Source organism: Pelophylax lessonae, assembly GCF_965119305.1.
Source record: "Pelophylax lessonae genome assembly, chromosome: 4".
Taxonomy (NCBI): domain Eukaryota; kingdom Metazoa; phylum Chordata; class Amphibia; order Anura; family Ranidae; genus Pelophylax; species Pelophylax lessonae.
This window is the reverse complement of record NC_138771.1, coordinates 425848855-425865915: the sequence shown is the minus strand read 5'-3', so window position 1 is coordinate 425865915 and position 17061 is coordinate 425848855. Positions and strand designations below refer to the sequence as shown.

Below are 17061 nucleotides of genomic sequence, written 5' to 3'. Positions count from 1 at the left end.
GAAACTTACCCCAGCATTTACAGCCACACGGGTAACTCAAATATTAAGGACAAGCAGTGAATAATCTTTAAAATAACAAAACATGTTCAGTTGAAGTGATGAACTACTACTATCCTATGACATTGATAAAAGAGAACCTGCACAGACACAACACAGTGCTGTTTTCAAAGGCTTTCCTTGCCTTCATTTTTTTAAATCCAGGCCCAGAATAAAATAGTCATAATTAAAAGAGAACTAAGGTACAAAAAGTAAAACATAAGGGGATGTAAAAATAAACGGGTAATGAAAGAGAACAGGTAAAAAAAGATCTGAAATAGACTTGCAGCCCATACCAACCAACTTTAATTTTCTTAGTGCAGCCTAGTAAAACCTGAAAGCAGTACTAAATGCTAAGTTCACCTTTTGCAAAAAAATAAATGCACATTTTTTTTACCCGCAAAATGATATGCATTTATTATTTCCTAACTTTGCATCCTGTAAAAGCATTGTACCCATGATCAGTAGATCAGAGGTGCAATGCCAGGATCCTGCAAACTCTAATTACACTTTCTGCCCATACCTCTGATATGGGCAGGCAGTAACTGAATGGCAGGAAGATCAATGAACTACAAGGACTTTCACCAGTGCCCTCGTAGTTCATTGAGAATTACAAGCTATCAGCCGCAATATCTGATGGTATTGTAGTCTACTCATTCACAAGAAACTGTGAATCAATGACGCGGTCGTGTGAGTGGAGCCCCGCACGACCACGCTGTTTTGAAATTGTGACAGCGGGTGCGAGGAAAATATCCCCGGCCTGCTGTCACAGAGCGTAGAGTGTTGGCAGGTGGGTGGACAGGAGCATGTTACACCCCAATTATAGATGTAACATGTAACATGCTCCTAAAAGTGAGCTTATCCTTTATACTCAAAAATAAATATGTTACATATTGCAGCTTAGCAAGCCTCAAATGTGGTTGCTGCATTAGTTTTCTATTTAGATGGACATGACCAACAAATTAAAGTTGAACGCCAGCTAATACCTCATAAGCATATACAGGATGCAATAAGTAGGCTGCAATATACAGTATTACATTTTGATTCTGGGTTTAATACTGCGTTAAAATTAAACTCCAGGCAAACAGCTACATACAGCAATGGAAAATATATATATGGGCGCTGTTTTGCCTGACATAAGATTTATATTTCTGCCAATCTAGTCCTGAGATTTACATAGCGCTGCCACAAACCACAGCCCATCTATTTTTTCTCTGCTACAGATAACACTTACAGATTATGTTCCTCCCTAGCCTGTGAAAATGGAAAAGAGAAACATCATCTCTCGGTCACTCTGCCCTCTCCTCCCGGCAGCGTGACCTTTGGTAGAACATGAGCACTTCAACTGATTGGTTCCTTGTACTACATCTTCTCCCAGTCTTGGCTCTGCTAGACAGTGGACTGCAGGAGGCCGATAAAAAGTCATATTCCAATACATATACTACTTGCATTAAAAATGCTTTAATCAGAGTGCTTGGCTGGAATATACACAGCTACATTTCCTTAAACAGTACTCCTCTCTGGATGCCCTGACTAGACCAACTAGAGAGTTTGAGTCATTGATCTCCCAATCCTCCAGACCTGACCACCCGCTTTCACTGCTATATTAAATTTTATTACCGAAGTCCTATCCAAACTCACCCTTATATCAAACCAAATGGGAGCAGGAACTAAATATACTGGCAGATGAATTGGAGTGGTCTAAAATATTTGCACTCTCTTATAAGCTTTCAGCATCTTCCATTTCCCAAGAAGGCAATTATCGTATACTCTCCAGGTGGTATCGCTGCCCCTCAATTCTTCATAAAATTGACCCTACCATCCCTGACCTGTGTTGGCGTTGTTTGCAGGCTCCTGGCACTATGGCTTAAATCTGGGGCACTTGCCTACGTCTTGCACCTTTTTTGGGAAAAGATTCTGCAATTGTTTGCTGACCTGGTGGGTGATACCTCCCCCAACCAACTCCAGCTCAAAGTTTTATCCTTAGTGCCGGGTTCCTATAAACAGATCAAAAAGAGTCGGATTAGACTTTTCTTAAACACAGCTCGTTCTGTTGTTGCCAGATGATGGCGCCAACCTGACCCACCAACCTTAGCCACTTGGGCTTTTGAAATTAATTAAATTGAATACTTGGAGAATATGGTAGCATGGGACAAAGATAAATCTAACTCTCATAATCTAATTTGGACTGTCTGAAATAATTTCTGGTATTCATCTACCTTTCATATGTTTACTTTTACCCTGCTTTAGCCTGTTGGGTCGTCCCAGGGTCCTCTCATCAGCCTATGTCAACTCCTGGTGGCGCTAGAGATACTCATGGCCTCTCTTCCCCTCCCCTTTTTTTTTTTATTATCAAATCTCACTTTTTTTTTTTCTTTCCATCTCCCCCTCCCCCTTGCTGCTTCTAGATATACTAATTTTGCGGATCTGTCAGAGGTGCTATTTCTCTAGGATTATATGTGTTAAAACCACACCCCTAATACATAGCTATAGCTTTTCTTGGCACGTATAATCCCGTCATTCCCGTACGCTCTGGAGAACTCTGTTATCCGGTCATATACTCCATCCACTGCAGATCTAGGTGGTCTTTGCACTGTAATTTAGCATAACTGTATTGTTTTTTTTTCTGCTGCATATTCCACCACAGGTTTTCTCAGTATGGATTTGTTCACATATTTATGTAGCTGTGTGTATTTTTGTAATACTTTCATTATGGTAAATTCTGAATTCTTAAAAAAAAAAAAACGTGTGTGTATATATATATATATATATATATATATATATATATATATATATATACATATATATACATACATACATACACAGTGGGTACGAAAAGTATTCAGACCCCCTTAAATTTTTCACTCTTGTTATATTGCAGCCATTTGCTAAAATCATTTAGGTTCATTCTTCTTCCTCATGAATGTACACATAGCACCCCATACTGACAGAAAAACACAGAATTGTTGACATTGTTGCAGATTTATTAAAAAAGAAAAACTGAAATATCACATGGTCCTAAGTATTCAGACCCTTTGCTGTGACACTGTGATATTTAACTCAGGTGCTTTCCATTTCTTCTGATCATCCTTGAGATGGTTCTACACCTTCATTTGAGTCCAGCTGTGTTTGATTATACTGATTGGACTTGATTAGGAAAGCCACACACCTGTCTATATAAGACCTTCCAGATCACAATGCATGTCAGAGCAAATGAGAATCATGAGGTCAAAGGAACTGCCTGAAGAGCTCAGAGACAGAATTGTGGCAAGGCACAGATCTGGCCAAGGTTACAAAAAGATTTCTGCTGCACTTAAGGTTCCTAAGAGCACAGTGGCCTCCATATTCCTCAAATGGAAGATGTTTGGGACGACCAGAACCCTTCCTAGAGCTGGCCGTCTGGCCAAACTGAGCTATTGGGGGAGAAGAGCCTTGGTGAGAGAGGTAAAGAAGAACCCAAAAATCACTGTGGCTGAGCTCCAGAGATGCAGTCAGGAGATGGGAGAAAGTTGTAGAAAGTCAACCATCACTGCAGCCCTCCACCAGTCGGGGCTTTATGGCAGAGTGGCCCGACGGAAGCCTCTCCTCAGTGTAAGACACATGAAAGCCCGCATGGAGTTTGCTAAAAAAACACCTGAAGGACTCCAAGATGGTGAGAAATAAGATTCTCTGGCCTGATGAGACCAAAATAGAACTTTTTGGCCTTAATTCTAAGCGGTATGTGTGGTGAAAACCAGGCACTGCTCATCACCTGTGAAATACAGTCCCAACAGTGAAGCATGGTGGTGGCAGCATCATGCTGTGGGGGTGTTTTTCAGCTGCAGGGACAGGACGACTGGTTGCAATCGAGGGAAAGATGAATGCGGCCAAGTACAGGGATATCCTGGACAAAAACCTTCTCCAGAGTGCTCTGGACCTCAGACTGGGCCGAAGGTTTACCTTCCAACAAGACAATGACCCTAAGCACACAGCTAAAATAACGAAGGAGTGGCTTCACAACAACTCCGTGACTGTTCTTGAATGGCCAGCCAGAGCCCTGACTTAAACCCAATTGAGCATCTCTGGAGAGACCTAAAAATGGCTGTCCACCAACATTTACCATCCAACCTGACAGAACTGGAGAGGATCTGCAAGGAGGAATGGCAGAGGATCCCCAAATCCAGGTGTGAAAGACTTGTTGCATCTTTCCCAAAAAGACTCCTGGCTGTATTAGATCAAAAGGGGGCTTCTACTAAATACTGAGCAAAGGGTCTGAATACTTAGGACCATGTGATATTTCAGTTTTTCTTTTTTAATAAATCTGCAACAATGTCAACAATTCTGTGTTTTTCTGTCAGTATGGGGTGCTATGTGTACATTCATGAGGAAGAAGAATGAACTTAAATGATTTTAGCAAATGGCTGCAATATAACAAAGAGTGAAAAATTTAAGGGGGTCTGAATACTTTTCGTACCCACTATATATATATATATATATATACATACACACACACACACATGTATACACCTTAATGATATTTTAGTGAATACATTGCTAAATTAATCTGTGTCTTTAATTCTGCCTGGAATTCAGCTTTAACTAATTTCTACTGGTCTCAGCCTAAATTTTGCTTAGATAATGTTTTTCAGTTATTTTATGAGGCACAATGAGGCTAAATGCTATAAATGGAAAACCAAAAATGAATGCTTGGATGTCATGGGCAGTTGCACTTGCTTTAAGTTTCATACATTATATAAATCAGGGTAAAAACAGGAAAGAAATGTAAGATATTGCAGGCAAGAAAACCATCCGGCAATGTCTTAAAAGCCTGCTGACCCTGTGAGATCCTCAGAAATGTTCTTACTCGTGAGCTTTAGTAATGCGCTTGACCAGTTTTCCCTCCTCCACATTTAGAATGTGAATAGATTTGTCTTTGGAAACAGTAAAAAGCTCTGAAAAAAAAGAAAAAATAGAAAAAAAAACTATTAGATGGGCACCTTAAAGACCACAACATACAGGGGTATACAATGTACGGTTAACAGCAAACACACACACATCATAGGTTGAACTGGATGGACTGATGTCTTTTTTCAATCTCACAAACTATGTAAAGTCAGTTTAGAAACTGTATTTAAAAATGATCTAAGGCCATGTGCACAGGGCTCAAAATGATGAGGCATTTAAAGCTGCACAGTGTGCTGTGTAATATTTTCAATTCTCTCTGTCTTGAAGGTCATACCTCTAAAGCCTCGTACACACAATCAGATTATCTGACTCATTTTTGTCTGTTTTTTGTTGCATGCTAGTCTCCGAACGAAAGTGAAGGGAAAAGAAAATTCTCATACGACAGAACTTCAGAAGTGATGTCATGTGTTGAATTGTTTTGTATGTATTCTTTTGTGTCAGAGCATGTGTAGTCTTGCTCTTACGATTATTTTCGGACGTAAACTATACTAATTCAATCCAAATTGCATGTTTTGTTCACGTACAATAAAAATTTTTATAGCCTGCACATTTAGTTTTTGTCGTACGAACATTCATAATCCACTGTGGAAAGCACTATATTAACAATCCGAAAATCATCAGATCGTTCGTCAGACGAAATTTTACTTCCGATTTTCTTATCGTTTGTACGGGCCTTAAGGCTGTCTTTGCAATTCTTTTTGTGGATTTCTAGTTCAAAAGGTAAATTCTCTACTGTGCTTGTATAACCCTTCTCTTAACTTAAGGAGAGATGTCTCACCTACACAGCTTCCTGTGTTTTACCAGGATTGGAAGCCATACTTACTATAGTTTACTGCAGCACAGTAGTAAAATACACTATTCGCTGTCTATGTAAACTAGACTTTTTTCCATTAAGCACCATGGCTCTGCTTTTGCTTATTAGTCCTGTAATTTTCAGGACTGGTAGCCAGAGTCTTTGGTTTACATGTAGCAGCATCTGAAGATTATTTTGTTATTGTACAGCATACAATTATTTAGAAAGACTAAACCTAAAATGGGCTTTGTCTGGCCTAAAAAGTAAGCAAGTACCCATGTTAGTCTTCAAATCTTTCCCTGCATCACCCCTTAGAATGTATGTAGGCTTGGCTGTATACAGAGCCTTGACTTTTCTTCAATTTGATATTAAGCCCTGCATTTTCCCAGGCACTAAGGTCCACCCGAGATACATAAGAGAAAGAAAAGGAGGCGCAACACCTAGTGCATTACCCGTGGTCACCGTATAAAATGTTTTATTAAAATGCCAAATGCATACTCACAGACGAGAAGAATATAAAATCGCATTCAAAGATTCCACCACAGATGGAATGGAACACGTCCTTGTAGATGAGACTGCTAATGCGTTTCGGGAGTCAAGCTCCCTTCATCAGAAGGTCCACCCACCGCCACAGCCTCATATGCCCACTGATACTATTGCATTTGGCAGCTGAATGTAGGGGCAGGGTATAATCTTCAATTATAGAGAAGTATAGGTCTTGTGTACAGCCTTGGAACAAACAAGTTCAAACTAACACACCGATCAATCTGAACGCTGGTACAGGTTCGCACATTTCAATAGTATTGTTTCTTAGGCACTTTTTAGATCAGGTTGGGTTCACTTTTTTGGAGGGGGCACCCGGTTATGTTTAATTCAACACAGCATAAACACACTATGAAAGGAGTTAAACATTTGCTATTGCTCACACCTAGCTATCAAAGTAAATATCACTGTACAGTAAAAGAGGAGTTTTAACAACTAGTAACATTTTGATGTTCTTAGTTCCATGTCCACAGTATAAAATGACAGCATGATATGTAGGAGCAGTAATACACATATATGCTATACAGTACATACACACACACATACTATGCATCCACCCACAGGCAAGTACCAACTCTTATTAGCAAGCACTGACCAATTCAGAAATCTTAGTCCCGGTTCACGCTTGTGCGATGCGGGAAGGCTGCGAATTTGCAGCGTGTTCCCGCATCGCAAACACACATCTGGCAGTTCACACTGCCATATGCGATACGCAGGGGGTGTCAATTAAATGTTAACGACACCCCAAGTTTGATCGCATATCGCAGTGCGATCTGACAGTTCGCACAGAATCGGATCGCACAAGTGTGAACCACTGTGCGATCTGATCCTGATTCGGCTGAAAAAAAGGGTCATGTGCGTGTTTGGTGCGGATACAGTGCAAATTCAGCCATACAAAGTGTATGGCTGAATTCGCATCCGCACATCCGATCGCATGTAATGAAGGAGCAGTGCGCTCCGAATTACATGCGATCACCGCACTCGCACAAATGTGAATCGGCCCTAAGGCACAATTTATACATTGCATATTGAAATGAATTTGTTAAGGTCACTTTGAAATTCCAGTAGCAATCACAATAATAATAATGAACAAAAAAAACAAATTCTAGTGTGCATGTTTAAGACTTGAGAAAAGAAATGCTTACGTTGGCCATCATTGGAAAATGCTGAATCTCGACACGACTTGAGGTGATGTCCAGATGACCATAGTTCTTTGTTTCCATCTTCTACACAGGAATATGAATACCTGAAACAACAAACTATTAATAACAGCATGTATACTCCATCAGAAGACATGGAAGTACCCTACTGTAAGGATTTATATGGGCAATATTACATTAGTAGTTTATGAACGATTTAAATAGCAAAGTGTATTTGATCACTGCCGATATTGCAATGAAGGTCTTAGGCCCCTTTCACAATTGTGTGACTTTGGACTGCAAAGTCGCATGAAAAGTCATTCCCCATGACTTCCAAAAAGTACCATTCATAACTGTGTGACTTAAAGTCGCAGCGACTTCAAAGTAGTCCCTGCACTACTTTGGTCCAACTTTAATGCGACTTGAGGTCCATAGACCTCAAGATTACACAGGCATTGCTTCGAGTCGCGTCAAAGTCGCGCAACTTTCAGGTCGTACAAGTGTGAAAGGGGCCCTAAATGAATAAACTGTAGCATACTAGTTTGTTCTTTTTTGTATTACTAGGATTCTTTTTGGTTTACATTAAGTGGCATCAGCAGCTTGAAAGGCCAAAATCATTTCCATTGGGGAAAATTTCATCCATTTTTATATCCATATATGCATACAAATAACAGTCATTTGCTATTGGATACTACCATATTTCCATTTATGTAGCTGCTGCTCTGTCTCGGCACACCACCGCTGAGGAAAGGACTCCATAATATCTTTGGAAATACCAAATTATGTCATTTATAACTTTTCAAGAAGCTGGCTTTGTAATGTGTTCAAATAAGATACTGTATGTTGGGCTCACTTTAGTGTTTAAAGTTGGATTGATGGCAAGAAATGAAGCATAATTCCATTCCTCGAAGCAAGAGGTATTTACCGCCACACTGTGCTATCTATTTAAAAGGGCTTTTTCCTACCGTATTTGCATAATATATAGCAACAGGAGAGAATTATTTGACTTATGTGTAACAGTAAATCTGTCTATAATCTTTTGTTAGCACTTTTGATCTCTTCTTTAAGCAAAGTAATAACATTTGAAGAGAAGCAAGAACAAAATAAAAGCAAACAATAGCTCTTTAAAAGGAATGAACACTTACACAAAAACATCTCCGTCTACATCTCCTGCAGCAAGGATGTCCCGGGTAGGGTGAAAGGCAATTGTGTTGACAGCAGCCTCAAATGTTATGTCTCCTGGTGTGTCCTTCACCCTTGGTTCCGCAGGGCCTGGAATATCATCCAACTCTTCAGTCTCATCCTGCAGAATGTGATATTACATCTTGTTTATTGATTCTGCCCTTTCTAGGTTCATACGTTGACAAATTCTGATACATATAAAGAACAGATTTAGTGATCCCTAACAGGGATGTTCCAGCATCACTAGAGAGATGTTCTAGATTCCAGACAAAAGAGAGTGGAGTGCAATGTTGGAATGAGCTATGCTACCTGCATGAATCTTAAGTTATATTTGCAATTTTACCAGGCATGTACCTTTAATAAGAGCAGGGCTTTTTTTCAGCGGGAACTCAGGGCACCTCTAACACTTTATGTATGTAATGGAAAGGGATGGTGGAGTGTTCTGGGAAGTCTATTGTTGTTGGCTGCTTGGGGATCTATTGTCACTGGGGGTCTTTCGTTGCTGGAGGGGATCTATTGTTGCTGGTGGGTCTTATGTTGCTGGGAGCAATTTACTGCTAAGGGAGGGGTTTATCGTTGCTTGCTGCTGGAGGATCTATTGATGCTGGCTGCTGGGAGATCTATTGTCACTGGTGGGGGTCTTATGCTACTGGGGGGTATTTTGCTTTCGGGGGTCTATTGCTGTTGGGGGTATCTTTTGTTGATTGGGGGAGATCTATTGTGGCTGGCTGCAGGGGATCGGGGATGGTGCTTGGAGGTAGGTAGGGGGTTGAGACACGGGGTGACTTGGAAGGAGGGGGGGGGGGGGATACCTGCACCTATTCTCTAAGGAAAAAAAAGCCCTGAAAAAAAAAAAGAGTATATGCATAGACTGTAAAAGTGTGTATAAACTCACAAACTGGACTTGAGTATTCAGTAATGACTTATTTATTATATGTACTTACATACCACCAACAATTTGATATATCTCTCTACATATACAGCAATAAATCAGCCATAACATTAGGACTACCCACCTAATATTGAGTGTTGCCCCCTTTTGCTAAAACATCCCTGATCCATTGAGGCATGGACACCAAAGTAACATGCACATGATTGGCAGAACCCAAGGTTTCCCAGAAGAACATTACCCGAAGCATCGCACTGCCTCTGCCGACTTGTCTGCTTATACCGCATCCTGGTGCCATCCACCTTCTTCTCCACCAGGCCACCTTCTTCTATTGCTCCGTAGTCCAGTTCTGATGTTCATGTGACCATTGTAGAAGCTTTTGGCTGTGGACAAGCCCCATACACAACAAACTACGATGCCCATTTTTTTCTGCTCTTACATCAAGTTCACGGACAACATGTTCACTTGCTGCCTAATATATCCCACCAATTTTCAGATGCCATTGTAACGAGATATTCCCTTTACTTGTCAGTGGTTATAATGTTATGGCTGATCAGTGTATATTGTACATTCACATCAGTTCTTATCCTTAAAGCGGAGTTCCAGCCTGAAAAGAAATTTTTAGATAAAAATACCCCCAGGACAGTCAGGGCTAGTGCATTTAAGCAAAAATAGCCTTTGAACTGTCCCGTTTCACTTACCTTTTAGAAGAAATACTTACCTTGAAAATGTCTTGTCCAGCGCTGCCATCTCAGGTATGGGCAGCTGAAGCCGGAGCATCCTCTTCGGTGAAGTCTGAGTCCCAGAATGCCCTGCACTGGCCCTGCCCGTTACTTCTGGGGCAGGCATGTCATCCCTGCACTGCTTCTGGGCATGCCCAGAAGCTGTTTAGCAGGGAATGACGCACCTGCCCCGGAAGTGACGAGGGACACCGATGCAGGCGCATTGACTCCAGGGATCGATGATGCTCATCTCCCAGGAGTCAATGCAAGCAGGAAGTGACGGCGGCGGCCGTGTCCACAGAGGGAGGAAGAGGAAGGAAGGTAAGTATATTTTCTTTAAAAACAAGGTAAGTAAATCAAAAAAAAAAAAATGTAATCATCCAATTCTTTTTCAGGTAATTTAGAGCAAGCGGATGGGGAAAAGTTATTTTTGAGGGTGGAACTCCACTTTAAGGAGCTTACAATCTCAAGTCCCTAATATACATTCAAAAATACACATACTAGCGCCAATTTGTACACAAGCTAATTACCCCACCAGCATGTCTTTGGAGTGTGGGAGGGAACTTGAGTACATGGAGGAAACCCACATAGGCACAGGGAGAGCATGCAAACTCCATGCAGGTAGGACAGAAGTTGGGATTCAAACAAATGACCCTAGTGCTGCCAGGCAAAAATGCTAACCACTTAGCCACTGTGTGGCCTAGAGTGTGACTTGCAAAGTTCCTGCTAATTATGGAGTTAATCATGCATCTATATACCAACGAGTGTTAGCAACCTGTGTATGAATTAGTAGTTCAAAATACTCAGCAGAAGTTGCCCATTAAAAGACACATCATCCATTATTCTCTGGGATCTAATCCATGGTCCTTTTAATTCTGGCTCAATCCTTCCTTCTAACTCTTGCTGGTGAGATCTAGTACTCCACGTTTCCCCATGTGCACCATCATCTAGCTGGTTTACTGTTCAGAACAGGAAGAGTGGATAATAACTTGAGAGACATTATCTGCAGTGTGCAGCTTCTTCGCTGTGCTCTCCCATTACTGGATAGAGGTTTCACTCAGCCAGTTAAAATATATTTAGCTGATTTCAACTAAGGCCCAATTTATCCCAGTAGGGGTTCCCCGCAATTAGCGGTCAGAAAGCAATGGGAGGTTGACAGCTCATGGAGCACTTACCTCCAAATGATAAGCCCTAGATGCAGACTGTCTGCATCCCGGGCCAATCATTTGCAGGTAATAGCATTTGAAACAGTTTTTTTTTTTTACTTCAAATAGATCTCATCCTAGACTTGGTGAAAAGCACATTTTTAGGTGCATCAACACAAAAGGTATTCAAAGTCTTAAAGTTAATTTTCCTTAAAAAAAACAGCCACATCCTGAGTGTATAAGCCTGTCCCCTGTCAGAATTCGGTAGAGAGAGGCCCTTGCTCCTAGAGCTCTTATATTGCCTGGGAAAACAAGCTTTGCTGATTGCAGAGCCAAAGCTACTACACATGGTATGTGGTGTATTGGACCTTTACGGAGAGACCACTGCTTCCACACAGATTACAAGGGTCCTTCTCTGCAACATGCTGGAAGAAGACAGACTTTTCTGTGGCAAGAATCTGCAGATTTTTGTGGCTGAAATCACAGGTGGTCCTAGACAGCTGAGGTCGCACAGCCTGATATGATATGCTGACAGGAGCCACAACTCTCTGTTGATCTTCACATGCATCCACAACAGTTACGAACTGGAGAAATGTACAGGCTGAAGAGGGTAGCCGCTCAGGTGAGACAAAGCACTCCGGTGCAGGTCAGATCCACCATCCAGAAAATGTCTCAAAACCAAGAAAAATGGACCGCACTCAGGAGTAGATGAAATCAGAACTGTCCTTTATTCCTCATGAATACATCCGTACAGACAGTGCATCAAAGAAATGCAATAGGTTTACGCGTTTCACGATACAGAGGATCGCTTACTCATAACCATAACAGTGTGGTTTTTGATGCACTGTCTGTACGGATGTATTCATGAGGAATAAAGGACAGTTCTGATTTCATCTACTCCTTGAGTGCGGTCCATTTTTCTTGGTTTTGAGACAGTTACGAACTGGACACAATCTGTCTGTGTTTGGGACAAATGGCTTGCCTGGATTGCATCCAGAGATTGTCATTTTTTTTTTGCCGCAGGTAACCACTTGATGTGCAACTCTCAGAGCTACTAATGTGCTTATGTTCCTTCTCGCCAACTGCAAATCCTTTCTTCAGTTAGGAATAGGAGGGTTGAGTTCTGCTTTAAACTGAAATTGCAGTTGGGATTTAATTTAGTTTTTTACAGCATTCTCCAAACAAGAAATCTTTTTAATGTTTACTGTTTCTTATAGAAAAATAGTACTGGTCTTTTTACAGAAAACCAAAATGTATTATAACCTGTTGACCTTGCTCTTCGTTTTCCTCTTCTTCTTTGTTAAGTGGTGCAGCCTACAATAAAATAATAATTATTACTATCAGTACAGCCAATAATACATTCTTATTGAGAAAACAGCTAAAACTGAATTCCAGATTTGGCAATTTTTACAGTTATGTTGGTCCAGCTTAAACCAATGTAAGAATGAATGTGCCATACCTGTAGGAACTCCGATGGAAGCTGGAAATTACTGTAGTAGGCACCACTACTACAGTGATCTCCACTAGCTTGGATAACAGGGCTAAATTCACTGAGCCGTGCTGTGACCAGCCAGTTTCCAGTGTGCTATTTCTTGTCAAGGGGGGAGAGAGTTGCCTCCCATCAGCCTCAGAAAAGCTTTTACTGACACACAGCTGACAGTAAATCACATGAATAAGTGAAAAAAGGTATGGAACTGTTCTATATTACAAACATTCTGAAAGGCACCTCAATGCACTCTGCCAGCAGATCTGCATAGCTGTGCACCACAATGCATGATAATGCAGTAATGTGCAATCAAAAAACAGTACATGCACCTTTTCTGCTGCATTCCACAGCCCATTATAATGAATAAGAAGATTAAAGGCAAGGGTGCCCAACCTTTTGGAGAGGGAGGGGCACTTTAGAGATTTTGTAACAGGTTGTGAGCCACAATGTGCAGAGCGGGCTGATGACAGGTCTGTTTCTCATCCGTATATGCAGAATGAGTATGGACACAGCCTTCTCTACTCTATTGGCCCTTCGATCTGCCCAGACTGAAGGGGACAGATCCCCTACTGTTTTTTTTTTTTTTTTTTTAGTGGATTGGATTGACACAAGTCCGTTTACATCTGCTGCTCCATAGAGGTGAATAGAGGGTCCGATTTGGTCCACCTGAAAAACAAACAGGCGGACCCAATTGGACCAATGGCTTTCCTGAGTGTTAGCTGCCCTTTGCCATAGACTTCTATTATATCCTGCAGGTGTGATACACTTTCTGAAAGCACACCAAAACTCCTGCATTCGGGAGTTTGGGTACACTTTCAGAAAGCGCACCAAACCTGCCAGTAATAACAGAAGTCTATGGCTCAGTGCACTGCCCCTGCGGATCAGTTTGAAAGCAGCCCAGAGTAGCCAGTGCAGGGAACAGATATACCCATTGCTATTTGATTTTAAATAAAAACTGACCTTACTCAGGAATCCAGCAGATATCTCCGACTGTTGCTGTCCCAGGCGGAGTGCATTTGACATCACTCCGCCTGTGACAGGAGCCTGCACTTTACCGGATGCATTAGCTCTGCTTTCTACTGTAGCCGCATTCTTCCTCTACCGCAGGTTCAATTGTCAACACCGATGCTCTGGGAAGGCGGGTTGGTAATCTGCGATCTGGGCTTGCTGAACCGCCATCCCAGAGCAGGAGGTCGCAGGCACATCAGAGGGCTCCGGTTGAGCACCCCTGCCTTAAGGCAATGCACATTAGTGCTCTGAATGATGCATAACAACAGACATGCACTAATGTAGCGCAACAGTGCGAATAAGCCCTAGTAGAAATAACTTGCAGTTGCTTAGAGTGAGACTTACCCTTTTCTGTTCGCCTCTCCAAATGAACGAGATGCAGTAACATCCATCTCAAGGGGTGAGGAGTGGTAGGATCCTCAGTAGTTACATTTTTCTACATTTAGATCTCTATCAGCATGGCCATTCAGATGCAGTGACAGGTCAGCTAATCACAGCTATCACTAGTGAAAGAGCTGGTACACTACTTGTTTCTTTGGCAGGGCACTGAGAACATCATCTAATGCAGAGCCAGACAGAGTAAGCAAGTTGTGGAACTCTTCCTCTGCTAGCTCACATGTTTATAAGCTGAGTTGACATAGCTTCTGGGGGGCCGCATCTATGGAGGTCTGCATGGGGACTGACTGTACAGAAACCCTCTCCTCATCCCTGGAGCCCTGCCCAATCCTTCAGGTCCAGGCCACATAGCAGCCATCTAGGGTGCTCAAGGCGGTAGCTCCACTAATGCCACTGACCCACATTTGCATTCCTCAAAGTTTAGGATGTGAAAAAGGGGCACCATTTGGGCCCCTTTCACATTGGCAATTTCAGGCAACAAAACCAGGCAGTTAAGGAAAGTTTTTAACTCACCTCAGGTCAAAACCAGGCATATAGCCATACAACCTGCCACTAGGGATGGGCTTAGGCATGTTCAGATCCTAGTCCCAACTCACCTGAGCAATCCCACCAGGAAGCCGTTGTTCTGTCAAAATAGCCAACTTGTCAAAATCTCCAACCACATCACTTCCGGAACGGCTGGGTCACCACGTGCATTCGCAGATTGTTACAGGTTGAGGAAAATTGTAGGATACCTCCATGTTGGTACACCTAAAACATTTCTGATTCCCAGTCCTATTGGTAAACTCCAGTAAACAGCGGCCACTTACTAGAATGTTATTATAACATGGCAGCCTGTCAGCAAAGACCCTTTCATAGAACTATAGATGAAGAGCAGCTGCTCCCAAGATAACCAATCGGACGAGGAATCAGAAATGTTTTAGGTGTACCGCCACATTGGTACACCCAAAACATTTCTGGTTTTCCTCTCCTATTTGTAAACTCGGGAGCAGCTGATCTTCCTTCATAGTTCTATGAAAGGGTCTTTGCTGACAGGCTGCCATGTTATAACAAAATTCCAGTGAGTGACTGCTGTTTACCTGAGTTTACCAATAGGACGGGGAATCAGAAATATTTTAGGCATACCAACATGGCGGTGTTCAATAATTTTCCCCGACCTCCGAGATCTGCGCAGTGACGTGGTTGGGGATTTTGACAGGTAGGCTATTTCGGCAGAACGCCGTCACTGTACACCGCCAATCACGAGCAGCCTAGTCAGGGCGTATGTGCAGCTGTGGGTCAGGAAACGCCTCACTGCCTAGGATTGGCGTTGTGCAGTGACAGCTGTGGGATTGCTCAGGTGGGTTGGAACTTGGGACTAGGATCTGAACACGCCTGGGCCCATCTATACTTGCCACAGCCGCCCCATAGAGCAGCACCACAACTGCATCTAATGCAGCGCATTGAGGAGGGTTTTCAGTGTGAAATCAGGCATGGGGGAGGCGACATATCTTCTTCTGATTGCGCACCAGCTGCTGCTGACAAACGTGATCCACTGCAAATGGCAAATCAGTAGGAAGAACAACTGAGTGCAACAAGGGACACAGAAGATCTACATTGCGGGAAGTGTCACTTTTGTCTACAGACTTCATTCTGAATGGATCCCTAGTGCACCTTCCAAGCAAACCTTAGTTGCAGCACAACATAGCATGTGGTAAATCGTACTGCAGTAGCATGACATAAATCGCATGCGTTAAACGCATCACAGCAGACCTGGCTGGAGCAAATGGGCCGTTACTCTCATCTTTTGCAGGGTTGCCTTTGTAAACAAGATCCTTTTCCTATACAGGGTTTCATAAATCACCGGCATATTCGTTTCTAGATTACATGGAATCATAATTAAAAAAAAAAAACCTTGTTTCTAGAATTAAAAAAGAAAAGTAAATTCAGCTTCTTAGGACTGCATTTAGAACTAAAAGAAGAGTGAAGATAACAGGAAACAAAGCGATCTGGGGTCCAGATAACAGACCAGTTTTGAGCTCTGTAACTGTGTACCCGGGTAGAATAACGTGTGAGCGGCACACGGGCATTGTACAGCATGACTGGGCAGGAATCTAAAGAACACATATCACATCAATGATTTATTTCACATTAGAGCTTCGTCTGCCCGCTAAATACCATAACAATGATCACACACAGCAAACACGCTTACCTCCATGGGCGCCGCCATCTTCACCGAGAGACACAAAGGTCCTGGCAGCTCTGTAGAACGCAGGAAACTGCACCCGATCGACACCTTTGTATCCAAGACTATTACGTGTCCAAAAATGAGGCTTGTGTTTTGTAAAGTGTGCATAAACAAGGCTATTTAGTAACGCAGGAACATCGTTTTTGTTTTAGTTTTAACATTTGTTCGGGTACACTGCAAAGACCTTGCGGTATACGATTAGGGCCAATATTGTTCAGGAAACGCTTGGACACACTAGTGCTTGGAGTTTTTTTTTTTTTGCTACAAAATATTTTGCAGCATTACAGCGTTTATACAATTCTACTAAGTTTTCAACTTTAGATAGGATTGTAGTGATGTCAGTTCGAATAATATTATCACAGTATCACCTAAAGGTAGACCAGAAATATCTCACATACTGTAACTAGAGTGGCCACCCCATCCCTTAACCACTTAAGCCCCGGAAGATTTTACCCCCTTCCTGACCAGGGGGTATTTTGCGATTCGGCACTGCGTGACTTCAACGGACAATTGCGCAGTCGTGCGACACTGTACCTAAACGAATTTGACGT

The 17061-nt window shown here is 42.2% G+C and overlaps 1 protein-coding gene across 1 annotated transcript in view; it reads right to left on the bottom strand.

The window, feature by feature from the left end:
• WDR55 (WD repeat domain 55) overlaps positions 1–16515 on the bottom strand; it is a 28457-nt gene extending 11942 nt beyond the window's left edge. Inside the window, exons 1-5 of the mRNA XM_082256910.1 lie at positions 16475–16515; positions 12657–12707; positions 8601–8758; positions 7462–7562; positions 4880–4967 (exon numbers count right to left, since the gene is read on the bottom strand). Coding sequence (XP_082113036.1) covers positions 4880–4967; positions 7462–7562; positions 8601–8758; positions 12657–12707; positions 16475–16492 — 416 coding nt within the window. The 5' untranslated portion in view covers positions 16493–16515. The remainder of the gene's footprint in view (positions 1–4879; positions 4968–7461; positions 7563–8600; positions 8759–12656; positions 12708–16474) is intronic.
• Between the last annotated feature and the right edge of the window lie 546 nt (positions 16516–17061).